Source organism: Myxocyprinus asiaticus, chromosome 8 (genome assembly GCF_019703515.2).
Source record: "Myxocyprinus asiaticus isolate MX2 ecotype Aquarium Trade chromosome 8, UBuf_Myxa_2, whole genome shotgun sequence".
Taxonomy (NCBI): domain Eukaryota; kingdom Metazoa; phylum Chordata; class Actinopteri; order Cypriniformes; family Catostomidae; genus Myxocyprinus; species Myxocyprinus asiaticus.
The window spans coordinates 15,435,041-15,452,667 of NC_059351.1; the positions used below are offsets into that span (position 1 = coordinate 15,435,041).

Sequence of the window (17,627 nt, forward strand, 5' to 3'; positions counted from 1 at the left end):
AGAAAGAAAGTCATACACATCTGGAATGGCTTGAGGGTGAGTAAATTATGAGAGAATTTTCAGTTTTGGGTGAACTATCCTTTTAAAGTGAGGCACTATCCACTGCCAATGTATTGCTCAGCATTTTGTGTTCAGCATTAGTAAGAAAGTCATATGGGTTTGGAACGACATGGGGGTGAGTAAATTATGGCAGAAATTAATTTTTAAGTGCACTATTCCTTTAACAATAAGAGTAAGAAGTGGAAGTCTGCCAAACATTTTTCTGTTTGTTCTGTTCTGTTCTGTTCTTCTGTACAAATTTCCAGTATCCCAGTGTTAGGAAATAATTCCTGGAGTTTATTTTTAACAAGATTTCTGATCACGTCCATATACATTTGTGTGGTGCAATTCAGCGTGGATTGTTTTGTAAAGCTGTCACAGTGTAATGCAGGCTCTGCAAAAGGCTGTTATTGAAGGATGGGGCAGCAGCATCTACAGTATATTGGACCTGAAGGCAAACCAACAAACCAACTGTTCAACTGTACAAGTGTTGTTATTTGCAAAACATTAGCCAATCATAACTTGGCTAATCCTTGGCAAAAACAATTTGTTTACAAAACTGTTAATGGCACAGTACCAAAAAAGGGTCAGAGATACAGTGAAAAATGTTGTATGAAACTAAATTACAATTGCTTTTAGTGCAAAAAGCCCAATAAACAAGTCTATAAGTGGACTAAAAGTCCCTTTAAAACTTTAATTAAACAAGCTGAAATATTATGTGCTTGAACTGAAGCTTACAAATCTTTGGGTAATCAAAAAGGTTTAATTTTCCCTTCAATGGCACAGTACATTTTTGGATTTAATGGCGTGATCCGTTACCATGTTGCCGGTACAGTAAAGAGCATTTTAACTGTGGGTTCCTGTGGATCTGAGGTCTGACACATCGCTGTTCTAATGAGCTCTGAATTTGATCAAATGATCAGATGATTAAGCTGAAGAGAGACGAGAGTCATTATTGCTGACAACCTGTGCTCCTAGTGTACACTGCAAAACGCAGCTCAATGGGAATGGGTTTAAGATGTGTGAATGTACTATTGGCACTGTTTGCACACAACCAATCTTTTCTTTTTACTGAATTGCAAACCATGAACTGAAATGTAGTTCCCTATGACATCTTTGTTTCAAAGCACTGAAACTTCAAATTAATGCATCATTGTTTTATGTTAGAAAATAGTTAGAACAGAAATAAAAACTCTGTCAGACTGTCATTAATCATGACAGTTTCATACAGTTTACAGCAATAAAAGAATTACATCTTTGGTGGTATGTACCACTTCAGGGGCCAGTAGCCAGTTGGTGTTATTGAATATTTACAAGAAATAAATGTTTTATAACTATGAATTTTATAGTTATTTCTGCAGTTTTTTTTTTTTTGTTTTTTTTTGTAATTTTTTTTTTTTTTTTTTTTGAGGTGGGGAACCCTAAAATCTGGTGGTGAGACACCACTCATGAGGATGTGTAAACGATGATTACACTTTTTATTTATGGGTGAAAAATTCCTATAAACCACACTGATGTTTATATGGACATGTATTTTGGGTTAATTGAAATGCTGAAAAAATGTACCAAAAAAATGTCCGTACACTGATTTTACTGCTCCAAAATTACTTTATTGGCTTACACTTGCAAAGTTTCAACCATCAGGTCTTCGTCAGACAAAACCCCAATGCAACATAAACCACAGTTATATAGACACTGATCATGACATCACTAAATTACTCAGTTACGTGGTCACTGAAAATCACTTTTTTTTTTTTAAACAGGGGATTAATGAATGTACAAGAACAATGAGGAAAATGACACAAAAATTACTTTTTTAATTTTCTCATTGTTCTTGTATAGTCATAATCCCCTGTTAAAATATTGATTATTGCATTGTCTTGCACCTGTGCCCGACTCAGGTTGGATGTGCATACCTTTTTTCTTTATTTTTCTTTATAATGCTGAAAAATTAACCATCTCCCTAACTTCAGGTTTTTATCAGATTTAAGCAGGTTCTCTTGCAATATTGACCTGTATTTTCCAGAATCTATTCTTCCTTAATTTTTAACAAGATGCCCGGTCCATGCTGATGAAAAGCAGTTTCACAGCATGAGACTACTGAAGGTTGGTATGGTGTTTTCTGAGGTGTTGGCAGTAGATTTGCGCTACACATATTGCTTTACTCTTGGTCTCATTTGACCATTAAAGCTTTTCCTCATCACAACTGGGCTACCAGTACGTTTTTACAAAATGCCAGACATGCTGTCACATAGTCCTCACTTCATCTTGATCTTGATTCTGATTGGTCGATGGTGGCATTCTGCCTTACATATTTTTGTATAATGACTGCTAAACTGTATAAATGACCATTGTCCATGCAGGCAACTGATTTCCTAAACAGTTGTGCTAGTTTAGCTAGTCTCTCTTATCACTGTGCAATCCCTTCATTCTGACATAATAAAATTATTTAAATTCAAATAAATATCTAATGTTAATTTATTTTTTATTTGGTAAGTAGCTGTGCATTAAGTGGGGACCTGAATACCCTTTCAGGGTTTATTTTGCAATGACCAGCTGACTGTACATGATCCCTTATAGATTTAATAGCTATAAATAAGATAAAATAGTATTACAGGTCAGAATACTGTACTCTATACTGTCTTTGAAATGAAACACACAATTTCAAGGTAAAAATGTAGAAAGTAAAAAATTTCCTTTTTTTTTTTTTTTTATGATAAATTGGCCGCTAATAGTAATGAACCAAAATAACAGATAAGAGCAAAGCTTCAAGTAGGCACTGGAGAGCCAGCAGTGGTCTGTCTAATGTGGTCAAAGTGAAGCAGAGGATTGTGGAGTTATTGATCCGTGAAAGGTTGAGAGAAACTGGAGGGTGATCAATCGGAACAAGGCAGAGAGAAAGAGGGAAAGAACGAGAGAAACAGTGGAAGGAGGAAATAGATGGATGAATAGATGCAGAAAAATATTTGTGCCTGACTGATTGTGTACACTCTAAAACAACTCTAACTGCCTCAAATTATCAAGAGTGACTGACCTAAAAAAAAAGGTTTTAAATTTGAATTTATTAGTATACCTCATGCTTACAACAAACCCCAAAGTATTAAACTTCGTATAAACATGATATCTAAAATCTTTGAGCTTGTTGAGGAAAGGTGTGCTATGACTTTTCTAAATTACTGGAATTACAGTTCTTACGATTGTCACTGGGTAAACGATAAAATGCGCAAAGATTCTGTAGTCTTACATCAAAGGAGGAAACTGAGCCATATAGGGACCACAATATCACAGAGACTTGAGGCAGGCTCTTTTCACAGGGGTCAGTAAGTAACCATTGTTGTTTTTTTGTATAACTTAATGTTTTTTTACTTATTTATTATTATTAATATTATTATACACATTTTAATACGAATAATAACAATATAGGTTACATTTATTTAATATATAACATACTTTTTTTAATTTTAAAGTATCTAAGTCTAAAAGTCCATTGCAGTCTCTAGATACAATCATGATTTCAAGCTTGATTGCACTTCCTGGTGCTTGACTATGCACAGAGCACTAGATGGCACCAGGAAGTGTAATCAAGCTTGAAATCATGATCGCCAATGAGACTGCTAATGTCAAGATTTATAGTGAAAAAGGAGTTACATTTTGGTCTGTTCTCAACAGAAACTAATTGGATCGCTTCAGAAGACATGGATTAAACATCTGGAGTCATATGGATTACTTTTATGCTGCCTTTATGTTCTTTTTGGAGCTCCAAAGTTTGGTCACCATTCACTTTCATTATATGGACCTACAGTACAGAGCTTAGATATTCTTCTAAAAATCTTTGTATGTGGTCTAGAGAACAAAAGAAAGTCATATACTGGGCATTACCACCACTCCCTATACGCATATTACGCAGTCTGCGTAGGGCACCAACTTCCTAAAGGGGCACCATCTTGACTATTCCAGTATTGCCTGTGTGCACCTCTAAACCTTCTACACTCAAGCATCATGGTGGCAACTTTTGCACAAGCAAACACATTCTAGTTTTGTGATATATACATATTCTGCATAATCTAAGTTCTATGTAATTCTCTGAATTACTAAATATGTTTTTCCAGTAAAAATTACATTTGATGTATTGTGATTTTGATGCACTGATTTCTGTGTTTGATTGGAAAGCTGCCTCCTTCCGTTCAATTTGTGAAAAGCCACTGTTTTTCTATCATAATGTTTCTTCAGTGTCAATTAAAATGCATGCAAACACACACACGAGCAAACATGTACAGTACACACAATTACGCCATCAATTTACTCTAATTTAAAGTAAAACAAATATTCCAGGCGTAATGGTAAATTAGTAGAAGTCTGTTATTATCAGACATTTTTCCCATTAAACCGCAACTATTCCAATTTGACTAACACACAGGCTATTAGATTAAAACTATTAGATTTATAATCTATAAACCATTAAGCATGCCTTAATGATTATGATTCAGGATGAGCCTAAGAGACAAAAAAAAAAAAAAAAAACCAAGGGCAGAGAAGATACGGTGATATAGAGAATGCAGAAAGAGAGATAGGGAACTGTGCAGGCAGTGTGTTGCAGTACTTTACAGGAGATTGATGAAGTGCAAGGTGATAGAGGTAGAATGCAAAGAAATGAAGCCTAGCTTACCCTCTTCTAAAAGACAGTGATCCAATATTAAAATAATAGTTCACGCAAACATTTACTCACCCTCATGTAGTTCTAAATCCATATGACTTTTACTTTCTTCCATGGGACACAAATGATGTTTGGCAGTATATTAGTCTCAGTCACCATTCACTTTGATTACAGCTTTTTTTTTTCACGCAATGAAAGTGTACGGTCACTGAGGCTGTCACTGAGGTTGTCATAGAAGACAAAACATCATATTGGTTTTGGAACAACAGGAGGGTAATAAAATAATGACAGAATTTTTATTTTGGCATACACTGTCGCTTTAACCCAATTTTTGGTTTCAATGTTTGCATTTTAAGTTTTCTATCAAAATGAAATTACAGCCTGTAACTCTGTAGGCAGTTCACTCAGTTTTGAAACAGAGTTCAAAGAATGCGTTCAAGAACTGCTGGATGATAAACATTCTCTTAAGCCTGATTTTTTTGTGCAAAAATGTATCTGGCCTCTGCCATTAAAACTTTTAAATACTATCCACAAATGTTCTGTGACAAGCTTAAAAATAATGTTTAAAACTTCTAGTTACTCTAAAAGTGAATATGAAAACAAAAGCTTGTCCAGAGGGATTTAAGTATACAGTGTATGTGGTCACTCAACATGTTAACTGACCGAATGTTCCAGTACCCTTACATCGACCCCATTCTGCTGTGTAACTAACAAACGCCAGTTCCCATCAGACATTTTTATATTAATTCCAATGCAAGCAGCTTCAGAGACACAGGAGAAATACTGATTATTTTCCAACAGAAACCAGGAAGTAATCAAGATCACATAATCATTAACAATGATGAATGTGAATCAGAGGTTGAATTTTTCCTCTACAATTACATTTTCACTTCACTGATGATCAGGTTTAGGGTTGGAGTTTGGGTAAAGGTGTAGAGTTAATAAAAAATGCATTTCTGTTGACTGTATTACCCCATTTGCAACTAAAAACAACTTGCTTCTGGCACCACTTTGTGGTCATTTCATCCAATAAACTGAAGCTTACACGTGCCCATACATTCAACAACACTTCCAGCTTTCGGCCACTGGGGGCATTGGTTAGAATTTCGGTAAGCACAGACCGATTTCAACAGAGGAACTTTTGAGCTACTGTTATCACAGTGAGGTCAGTCTGGGTCATTTTGTTATCGGCCAATACTGTACTGAAAGTAGATCATATCAAAGGGTTATTTTGTCCAATTCAAACAGTGTATTTTTTTCTATGGCAGGTTACTAAAATATAGTATGTTAAGTATAGTATGTTAATGTTGTTTTTTAAACAACAAGCAAAAGAGTATAGACCTATAATGTGGACCAACATATCGTAAAAAAATAACTAGATTTTTATATGTTGTGAAGAAAATGTAAGTGGCGCTTACATACCACTACAAGAAAATTGCTACGGTGTTCTGAGTGGGCTTTCTCACAATGACCACATTCACACAGTCAATGTTTGGGATTTATAATAGAATTTATTAACAGATGTGAGTTTCAAAATGTCCTGTTCATAAAACAGCTTACAGCATCGGATTAAATATTGTCTGTATGAATGAATAAACGAAGTCACAACCGTATTCTATTCTCCCGATAGCCTTAAATAACACATGTAACAATAGTGACAGATAGTTGATGGCTACATCCATAACACCAGAAAGTTTTATCACAATTGACGTCAAGTGAAATCCACCAGATCTTAATTAACAGACAGCACAGAAGCTTTGAATGCTTTTTAAACCAAATGTAGAGCTCAGGCTCTGTCAAGCTTCGATGGAAGACAGCAGCTGGATCTTTGGATCTTTGGATTCACTTGCCTTGTATGGACCAACAGAGCTGAGATATTCTTCTAAAAATCTTTTCATTGTTGGGTGAACTATCCCTTTAAGCACTCAAATTCAGGACTGACAAATGTATTCTGCTGTCTGGTCTTTGTCATTGCCATGCAGTTGGGTGTTGTGGATGGTTGCTAGGGTGCTCTGGGTGGTGGCCCACCTACAAGTCTTATTCTGGTCCCTAGATATGGCTTGGGTCCCTCATTCAATATAAGTCTAAGGGATATTTTCACCCCTTTTTTGACCGCAAGAGGAAAATTGTAAGTCTGATTGCTTAGAAAAGTAACCTCTCCTCAACAAGCTACAAAATTTGCACAAACAATGTGAGAAAAGCTACCTGCTAAAGTGTAATCCTTAGGGTTAGGGGTTTGTTTAAATCCCTAGTATTAGCTATAGTGCCTTAGCAAACCCCATTATTTACTAGGAATCCACCAAAACTTCTATATCCCTACATGGCAGTCTACATATTTTCAGAATTAACATAAACAGAAGTTAGAGAATTTACTGTTTTCATCCAATGGTCAAATTTAAGTGTTGCAAAGGGTGTCTGTGTGTGGTAAAAAATTACATACCAGCACAGTACAAAGCCTTCATGTTACTTATTAACAATAGGCTGTTTTGTGTGTTTATTTATTGAGAAGGGAGAGTGGCCGTGTGCAGCACTTGTCGCCTAGAGCTTCGTAATCACCATTGCTGTCCCTGCTCTCGCTCAGTCAGTGTTTGCGCTCGTGTGCAAGTGTGGCAAGGTAGTGACACAATACTCAAACAGGGCATACCCATGGTGATGTTACTGTAGCAACCAGACCCTTCCTGCTGACAAAAGAAGTTAAAATATGCATGTTATGAAGCGCACAATTATACCCAGCTTTTTTCTGTGATGTTGTCTTTACGTATTGTGCAATTTATATCTCATAAAGTACACAGGCGGCAGAGACTGTCAGATTGTAAACGTAAATATACAGAGAGAGATGCACACACACCAAGAATAATCCTTCGTCTATGGCCCCACCACACATGTCTGGCTGGATTCAGACTGGACTGATTTCAGCTGACAAGGGCATTACTTCACATACCATTCAACAACAAATCTGTGTTTTTTTCATGTGGCTCACTGAAAAAAAAAAAAAGGCTTTTTAACTCTTTAAGAGTACCAAAGATATTTTCAATGATCAATAAAGATATACAGTATTATACATATTACTGCTGCATCATCTTTCATTCCTCTTTCTTTAGGAGAATTAATTATCCTTATTGTCAAAATAATTTTCTTGCCACAATTATTTACTATCAAAACTACAATCATGATTACACTTCCTTTTTATCATTAACTCTCTATTCATCACTTTCCTTGTCAGTTTCTTTATTTCTTTTTTCTCACTTTCCCACTCTCTCTCTCTTTCTCTTGATGTTATACAGTTGAACTCTACGCTAACATCAGTGACTCCCGTTGTCTTGGAAACCTATACTGTTACCCTGACAGCGATGACAAGCACCTGTAACCCCGGAGATTCATTAGTGGCTGTAGCCATGGAGATTGTCAATAAGTGAGGTTTTTGTACCAGTGTCATTAAAAGTTTCCTAGATGGACTGTGTTTGTGTGTACAGGCTATGTAAATATACACTGATCAGCCACAACATTAAAACCACCTGCTTAATATTGTGTAGGTCCCCCTCGTGCCGCCAAAACAGCACCAACCCACATCTCAGAATAGCATTCTAATAATGCCATGGTCCAAATCACTGAGATTACATTTTTCCCCATTCTGATGGTTGATGTGAACATTAACTGAAACTCCTGACCTGTATCTGCGTGATTTTGTGCACTGCTGCCACACAATTGGCTGATTAGATAATTGCATGGATGATTGTTGGTGCCAGACAGGCTGGTTTGAGTATTTCTGTAACTGCTGATCTCCTGGGATTTTCACACACAACAGTCTCAAGAATTTACTCCGAATGGTGCCAAAAACAAAAAACATCCAGTGAGCGACAGTTCTGTGGACAGAAATGCCTAGATGAGAGAGGTCAACAGATTATGGCTAGACCAGTTGAACTGACAAAGTCTACGTTAACTCAGATAACCGCTCTGTACAATTGTGGTGAGAAGAATAGCATCTCAGAATGCTGTTCTGAGATGCGGGTTGGCACTGTTTTGGTGGCACAAGGGGGACCTATACATTATTAGGCAGGTGGATTTAATGTTGTGGCTGATCGGTGTATATGCACAAACACTTGATATATAATTGACGTCATATCTCCCCAGAACATTATGCCATCATCTGACATTCCCTCACTTGCTGGATGTCTCTCTCATCCTTATATACGCTCATACACACATACACACAGGTATAGGCAAGCTCTAGCTTGTTGTGTCCCATTAAGTCTATTCTATCTTCTCTGGGGGATGTAATTGCAATTAAGGAAAAGAATAGCCATATGCACAAAGGAATACAGGTTTCAGTGAACACATATAATCCCCCATATGTGTAAAAACAATTAAAACCTGCCAATCTTAAGACCTGAAACTAACAATGTCTCACAATGTCTAACAATATCTTCAAACATTCAAATACATGTATGTGCGTTTGTGTTTAAGTCAATATCCTGTAGGACATTTGTCCTTTTTTAGTTTATGAATGTTTACTTTAATATTAATAAGGGCTGAGTGACAAACAAGCTTAACAGAGTTGCAGTAGACATGAGATAATAATGTTATTTGCATATCTGTGTAACGGAGAGTGGTCTCCGATAATAAGTAATGCTTGCAAAGGTAAGTATCACCATTACTACTGCTTAAACTTAGCATTAGAGGTTTATCCAAATTTGATGTGTATATACAATATACTGTATTATTAAATACTGAATTATAAAATGTCTTGTATGCTGCATAATTTGGCAATGGTAGTAGGCCTGGGTCATCTGGGTATTACGATGCATTCAGAAAATGCATATACAGTACTCTGCACAATATACATTCTGCATACTGCAAAATAGTATGATTAGTCTGATCACATTGTTTTCAGAAAATGTTGTTTTTTGTATGATTTGTAAAGTTTTTTTTTTTTTTTTTTTTTTTAACATATGTGCATTCTCTCAAAGAAAGGTGTTTTATCTATTCGTTCACAACCACATACAGTACATATCCTCTGCACTGTGAACTTTAGAGTTCCCTTTGAGAGCAATCCCCTAGACAAATGCTCCACAACCCTGGAAGTGCACTCAATCACACACATACTCCCACAGAGAATGAGTCTCATGTATAACATCAAAAGGCTATGAAAGGAGACATGAGACACAAATATTGTCAACCTACTCGCTCACTGGGAAGACCAGTGGTTACATAACACGACCACACCGCTTTATCTCTCTGCTGTGAGTCAGCCTCATAATATTACTAAAGGGACACTGTGACACTACTCTGGTAATTTCCAATGTAATCTTTGTGTAATGTACAGACACTTGAGTTATGAATGTCAATTTTGTGTGTCTTATCATTTTTTGCACAAGAAAAGCTCCCTAGAAAGAATTTGTGATGCAACATGGAGAATTCTCTTGTAATTTCCTTGCAGGAAGGTTGCCTTACCTCACAAAGCCCCTTATGAACTTTAAAACACAATTCATGATAATTCTGATGATTATTTCACGAGCACTGGGGGGAGAGCAGGTGAACAATACGGACAAACGGTGCCACACGCAGCAATTATTCATCAATGCAGCAATTATTCATTAGTGATCTATTCCTTTTCTGTCTCTATCATCGAGCTCATTTTTAGGCTAAAATTATTGGCTTTTTTTTTTCATTTATATTTTATTCTTCTTAAATGCCCTTGTATAATTTTTTTTGTATACACTAAAAGGAGAATACGTGCAATTGTTACTTTAAGGCAGGGGTTTTCAACCTTTACAGACCCCAAATATAAAACAGTTTTGATTTTATTTGTTACACTTTATAAATTTTAATAAACTTTCATTAATAACTTAAAATATTTAACGGACTATTAATGTACTACATTTAGAAATAAAATTTGAAACATTTTATTTTCTAATATATTTTTTTTAAAGAAAATATTCCGTTTTTTATCAGTCCACGGACCCCTGGTTAAAACCATGACCTTAACTATTAAGATTACCTGATCTGACCCTTAAAAATGATGGTGTAACCTAATATCGTCAGCTTGATTCAATCATGGTATAATAATTTTAAGAGAATAAAACCAGTTAATTTAGATGCTACCACATAAAGCACACTTTTAGTTTGTTCCCCTTTTAAACCTTAATTAATTTCCTTTATATCTTTTACATTTTTTGTACTATAATTTTTTTTGTTAATATAATTTTTTTCTCTATTTACATTATTATTATTTTACTTTATACTATTTTTATATTGCACTATAAATTGTTTTTAATCTTTAAAATTACATTTAATTACATTTAAGTTTTAATAATGTAATTTTGTTTAAGATTACACAATTCAGTTTAATGGAAATTTGTTATGAAACTGAAATGTGTACATCTTTAAAATGGGCTCATATTTTTTATTTTTTTTTTTTTTTTTTTTTTTTTTTTGAGAGTACTTAATTTACTTATTAAATCACAACTAAAAACTTACCTTTTTCACAGTGTTTTCATGTCATTTGTGGATAGTGACTTCATAATCATAATCTTATGATAATTCGTTTCATGTAGGGTCCTCTTCATCTGTGCACCCTGTATAGATGCTACATAAATTAACTTACTATTATTTTGCACTTCTTACATTAATTGTATCTAAGATGAAAACCATTTGGCAGTACAAATGTTTTTGTCATGCCAATAAAGCACACTAAATTGAAACTGAAATTGAGAGAGCACACACATGGGAAGGATATGGGCTGCACACAAGCGCAAGGCACCAGCTGCGGGGTTGTGTGCTCTGGTTGAGGCAAAGGAACACCACCGGTGCCAGGGATGGATATGGAAGTTGTGCATTCTCCTTCACTTCTGCCACACTGCCAGTGGACTCCCAAGACACCCCGCTGCTTCTAGTAAGGCCAGCGGGCAGGTCCTCTGCCTCCACTGGGTATGGTCCATCAGCCTGAGCTGATATTGTCAGTCTGACTTCAGCCCGGTCCGGCCACAAGGCTGGTTCTTTCTCCTCGCCAGTGGTCATGATGACAGAATGGTGGGCAACAGTGCGACCCTGCCAGGGGGAATGACACTACCAAACCTCCATCCCAAAAGACGTTCTACCTACACGCATTATGTCTTTAGTTTGTTTTTCAAATGAAAAGGTTAATTCACATAAAACAAAAATTTTTTACCATAGTTTTGCTCATCCTAATGTATTCCAAACCCATTTCATTTTCTTTCTTCCACTGAAGACAAAAGGAGATGTTTTACAGAATGTCCGAGCTGTTCTTTTCCATACAATGAAAGTAAATGCGGACAGGGCTCACAAGCTTTATTAAAGTACCATAAAAGTATACTTTTTAAACTTGTACTCTATATTCCAAGTCTTCTGAAGCGAAATGATGACATTTTAGTCATTGCTTCCCATACCCTTCGAAAAACAACATCTTAACCCTTATGTTGCTTTCCGGTCATTTTTTTACTATATTTTTTTAGTTTTACTTAATCAAATTGGAATAAAATTCAATGACTTTGTTCACATATGGTATCTGAAGACAAAATTTATTTTTTTTACAATTTTCTTTACATTTTATTGGTTTTATTTCACTTTGGTACACTTGTTGTTTCCCGGTCAAAAATGACCAGCCACTGGAAGTTAATGGATTAGACTACAAAATACAGAAATATTAAGTGTTCAGGAGAATCCCAATCCTTTAGAGGAGCACATATGTGGATTTGCATTGGCATACACAAAGTCCTCGGACACGTGCACACATGCACGCACGCAAGTTGTTACGCACTATGTTAGGCAATATGTATGTTTTGGGAAGTAATAAGGAAAAACTTGACAAAAAGACACTTCTGTTTATTATATTTATGTGTGTCTGTGGGAATTTCATACACTAATACTCACTGCAGTTTGGCCTCTAAGTGAAACAAATTTGTTAATTGCATTCTACTAACTTTTCCAACGATATATAACACATGACCACCTTTTTTTATATATATAGTTTAACCAATTCTGAATATAATGTTGTAATAACAAATTTGCAAATAATGAGAACGGAACGGTTCTAATTTGTCAGCAAATTAACAAGCATGATTTAAGAATTGGTAAGATCAGCTATATGCATTGTAAAGTCTAGATTCTAGACTTTAAAACGACACCTATTTTGTTCAGATCAAGCAAGAGGTTATTAATTTATTACATTATTATTATTATTATTATTTTCCGCAGGGAGTGCCCCCCACTGGCCCAGTATAAGCTCAGTTCCATAAATCATTCACTATATATATATATATCTTGTGATAATATAAGCGATATGAGAGATTTATAAACAATCTTAGTGGACCAACATGTTCGCACAGAACAAACACAACACAAGGGTTAAGCCAGGTATTAGCTGTTGTTGATTTGTTTTTGTTTTTTTCAGCAGGGTAGCATTCAAATTTGCACTTGTGTTAAATTTTAAACATTTAAACATGCCATATTTTGGTCTGTTGTGAAATGCAAGAAAACCAACAATGTTTGATGTAACATACTGCATGTCAAACCTGGTTTGACATATCTTAAGATGATGAATATTTCAGAGAACACGCCTTTGTTTGGTTTCATATGATTTTGAATATTATTTACGAGTCATATGGACTACTTTTTTGTACTCTTATGATGATTTTTTTTGTCATTTTTGGAGCTTGATAGTCCCTGTCCCCATTCACTTTCATTGCCTGAAAAAGTGCGGCATGAACATACATCAAAATGTCTCCTTTTCTGTTCCAAGTCATTAGGGTTTGTAATGACATGATGGTGAGTAAATAATGACAATTTTCATTTTTTGGTGGAACTAAGCCTATAACTGCGCACTTACCATTGCTAACGGTGTAAATACTCACAGCTTACTTGAAATATTGTAAATAAAATAATAATAATAATAATTAAAAATAAATGTGTGTTAACATAATCAAAGTTCCTTTAATCAAAAAGTAAGTCCGAGGATCATCAATCAGTAGTCCTGCCATATTAAAGATTTTAAACACTTTACATTTAAACACGATAAATTTACCGGAGGAACAAAATTGCACAAAATATTTCGTCTTCTTTCAGAGAATGTATTTTCAATTAGTCCATTTGAAGAATTTTTTTTTTTTTTCAATATTTTTTCAATTGTTTTAAGCGTAAACCTCACTGAATGTATTATTTTATTTCTTACTGACAATTTTACGGTGTAATTATTATTAAGCTTCCTGTGTCATCAGTATTAAAAGTTAAACGAATCTTGAGTAGTTTTCTTACCGTATCGGAAATGATAGCGTGTCCTGCCTCATGGTCTGAAGATCCCAATCCCACAGAAAAATATTCCCTTCTTACGTCCTTTCCAAAAGGATTCCAGAAAACCAGAATGAATAAAACTCTCAGTCACATTTGGCGGCGAGGTTTAGGGAATTCCGTTAATGATGTCATATTACTCCTTAAAAAGCGCGGGAATCAGTCCAATACAACCTCGCGCGCGTCTCGGCTGAATCTAAGTTTCTACTGAACGCTTGAAGAGCAGAGAACTCCAGTGCTCTTCCCTATTCTCTCTCTCTCTCTCTCTCTCTCTCTCTCTCTCTCTCTCTCTCTCTCTCTCTCTCTCTCTCTCTCTCTCTCTCTCAGCTCAGAGTCAAAGCAGACGTGCGTCGCCCACAGCAGCGCAATTTATTTATTTCTGGAAGAAACTAAGATGGAAAGGACAGGGATTCCCCTAGGAACAGATCCAGATTCAAGCAAAACATTCCCAGATTCTCTCACACAAGTCCCTAGATGGCATAAATTTGCCTTAAAGATCAGGTATAAGATCACAGACCAACTGGTGTTTATTTTGTTCTTAGGGGCACACTTTGTATGAGTTCTGTGTTGTTGGGGAGATATTGTGCATTGTTCTGATATTAAAGGGTTATTCTGTAATAATAATAATAATAATAATAATTATTATTATTATTATTATTATTATTATCATTTACTCAATCTCATGTTGTTCCAAACGCATATGACTTTTTCTTCCATTAAAGATGTTTTTAATAACTTTAGATTTTCTCTGTGCCTCCCAAGTCAGATGGTGAAACGATCAAGGGGGACCCCCTGGTCAGGTGAAAAAATAACCTATTGCCCACCCTAAAGCCCAAAGTATTCTTCGGTCAAATGCGAATGCTAACACGTGCTGCCTGATTTTTCTAACTGTTCATATTCTGAACGCACATAATTCCCACGTGGCTCGACCTGCAGCGCATTGCGTCAGCAGCATGAGAGAGCCAGGTTCTTATCCTCCTTGAAACCAGGAAGTAATCTCGTTTGCTTAATCAGTGACGAGCAGGATTCGAAGGTTGCACTTTTCCCTCTAACATTTCATATGTACTCCACTAATGGTTAGGTTTAGGTTTGGGTTGGGTCCATTCCTCTTCACTGTATTACATCCTGTACAGCTGAAAAGAACTTGCTTCATAACTAGCTTTTGGCGACCTCTCCTGGACATAAATGCAGCTCACACGTGCCTATATGCCCAACAGTACTTACCGCTTTGGCCACTGGGGGAAGTGTTTTTTATTTCTGCAAGCATATACCGATTTTTGCTAAAGAAAAGTCAACCTACTCTTTCCGATTTCACTGTGAGATCAGGCTGACTAAACAACAGGAGATGGTGAAAACAACAGTGGTTGTGCACGTCAAGAGTGCATTTGTATAACTCGAGTCTGAAGGAATATAAAGACATCTTTATGGGTCTCCTAAACTCCTAAACTCCTAAAGAGAAAGTCCAGTGTCATATAGCAGTCATATCGTCTGTGTATGCACGCACAGTTCCCTAGCGTTCAGCTGTGTGTAGATGTTAAGCATTCTTGTCAAAACTGAAGTATTTGGCTTAAAGGTCAAAATGCTCCCCTAAAGATTGTATACTATTTATTGGCCCTGTTCAGGAGGCTCTTTTCCATACAACAAACGTATGCAGTGATCAGGGGCTGTCAGGCTCCAAAAAAGACAAAAAGCATCATGAAATACTGCAAAAGTACCATAAAAGTGGTCCATTTGACTTGTGTGCCCAATAACTCATCTGAACCAAAGCTTTGTGTGAGGATTAGCCTGAAATCTAAGTTGTTATTCGCTGAATGTTCTTGCCCACCGCGACAGCTCTCAAATCTAATTTGTGCTTGTGCATATCCAAACTTACCGCGTAAAGATGTGTCGTGCCATCTTGATGTCAGTTATGACAAATGGCAATCGTTTTTCACTCAATGAAACTTCGCACACCTGAGAAGTAATTCTGGTGCGTCGGACACAAGCTGTAGCAAAGTCAATGAAATGGAAAAAATCCTGCACAATATCCTGGCTTGCAAAGAGTATCAAAATTTATTAAGCAACATTTTGGTCACTTGACCTTCATCAGGCATTTACAAACAGAGTGCAACAGCACCAAATTTAAAATATGTCATGACCAATTAACACATCTGATGACCATGACATCACAACCAATGACAATCAATAAAATAGAGAACATCTAGAAAACACCTATAAATATAGAAAAGAGAAAAACATCATATATACAGCAGCCCATTTTCTCTTTTCTGTATTTATAGGTGTTTTCTAGATGTTCTCTATTTTATTGATTGTCATTGGTTGTGATGTCATGGTCATCAGATGTGTTGATTGGTCATGATGACCTGTTTTAAATTTGGTGCTGTTGCACTCTGTTTGTAAGTGCCCAACGAAGGTGGAGTGACCGAAACGTTGCTTAATACATTTTGATAGTCTTTGCAAGCCAGGATAGTGTGCGGGATTTTTTCATTTCAATCATTTTTCTCAGATTTTTTTATTTTTTATTTTAAAATGTATGCATTTATTATGCAACAAAATTTAATTATATTTAATTGAGTATTCTTTAATAAAATAAAATTATATTATAAAGTAAATAAAAACTAAAAATATAATAAATAAAATAAAAAAAACTATATTTTAAGTTTTATTAATTTAATTTTGTTAAATATTACACAATTCAAATATATTATAATTCAAATAGCCTAAAATATTTTTGGAGTGTTGTGTGTCTTTTTTGTTGTATGGAAAAATGCAGCATGAATATTCTTCAAAACATCTAATAAATAATTATCTCTTCTGCTTGGCCAGGTCTTCATTCAGCTGTTTTCTTAATATATTTTTCTGAGGTGTCGCAGATAAATATATTCAGTAATATTCATACTTCTACATTGCGCTATAGTGTAAAGTAATTTGAACAAGCTGTGAAATTATTTTTGCTCTAGATCAAACTTTTTATATATGCATGTCATCCACTCTTACGTTTCATATGTAGACTGCTGAGAAGTTATGAAACTCTTGTTTTCTAATGCGTGAGCGCACACACACACACCTCTGAAAAAGAGTAAATATTATTTGTGTACCAATTCGTAACCCCACAAATCTAGTTAATCTGTGTATCAGAAACATTATCCTACATCACTGTGCTGCCTTTGACTAGTAAAGTATCTTTTATTGTACTTCATAAGATATAACTAGACAAACTTTATAATTAGCTATATAAAAACAATAGAATTCAAATACTGTCCCCACCATGATTCTGTGTGACATCATGTGTGTTTATCTGTGTCTTGGCCAGACACACGATATCTGCATTAGTTTTGTGACCTAGGTTAGGTTGCCATAACAACAAGTGAAATGACATCACCATAAAATGCATTCTGTGGTTTCCTGCATGTGTGTGTATGTGTGTGTGTGTGTGTGTGTGTGTGTGTGTGTCTCAGAACAACAAAACAATACAATTTTGGAATTTTAAGAATTAGTGTAATTAGAAGCATGATAAGAACAGCAAAACGAGAAACTTCACAGCATAAAAGGGTTAATCATAAATTACTTCCTGTAAGTGGATACTGCTCAAATGATTATGGAGATGAAGTGCTTAGACTAATGGTCCATG

The 17,627-nt window shown here is 35.6% G+C and overlaps 1 protein-coding gene across 1 annotated transcript in view; it reads right to left on the reverse strand.

Moving 5' to 3' along the window:
• The window catches only part of LOC127445571 (voltage-dependent T-type calcium channel subunit alpha-1H-like), a 139,182-nt gene extending 125,110 nt beyond the window's left edge, over positions 1-14,072 (reverse strand). The window contains 2 exon segments of the mRNA XM_051705717.1: positions 11,430-11,786; positions 13,964-14,072. Coding sequence (XP_051561677.1) covers positions 11,430-11,710 — 281 coding nt within the window. The 5' untranslated portion in view covers positions 11,711-11,786; positions 13,964-14,072.
• Between the last annotated feature and the right edge of the window lie 3,555 nt (positions 14,073-17,627).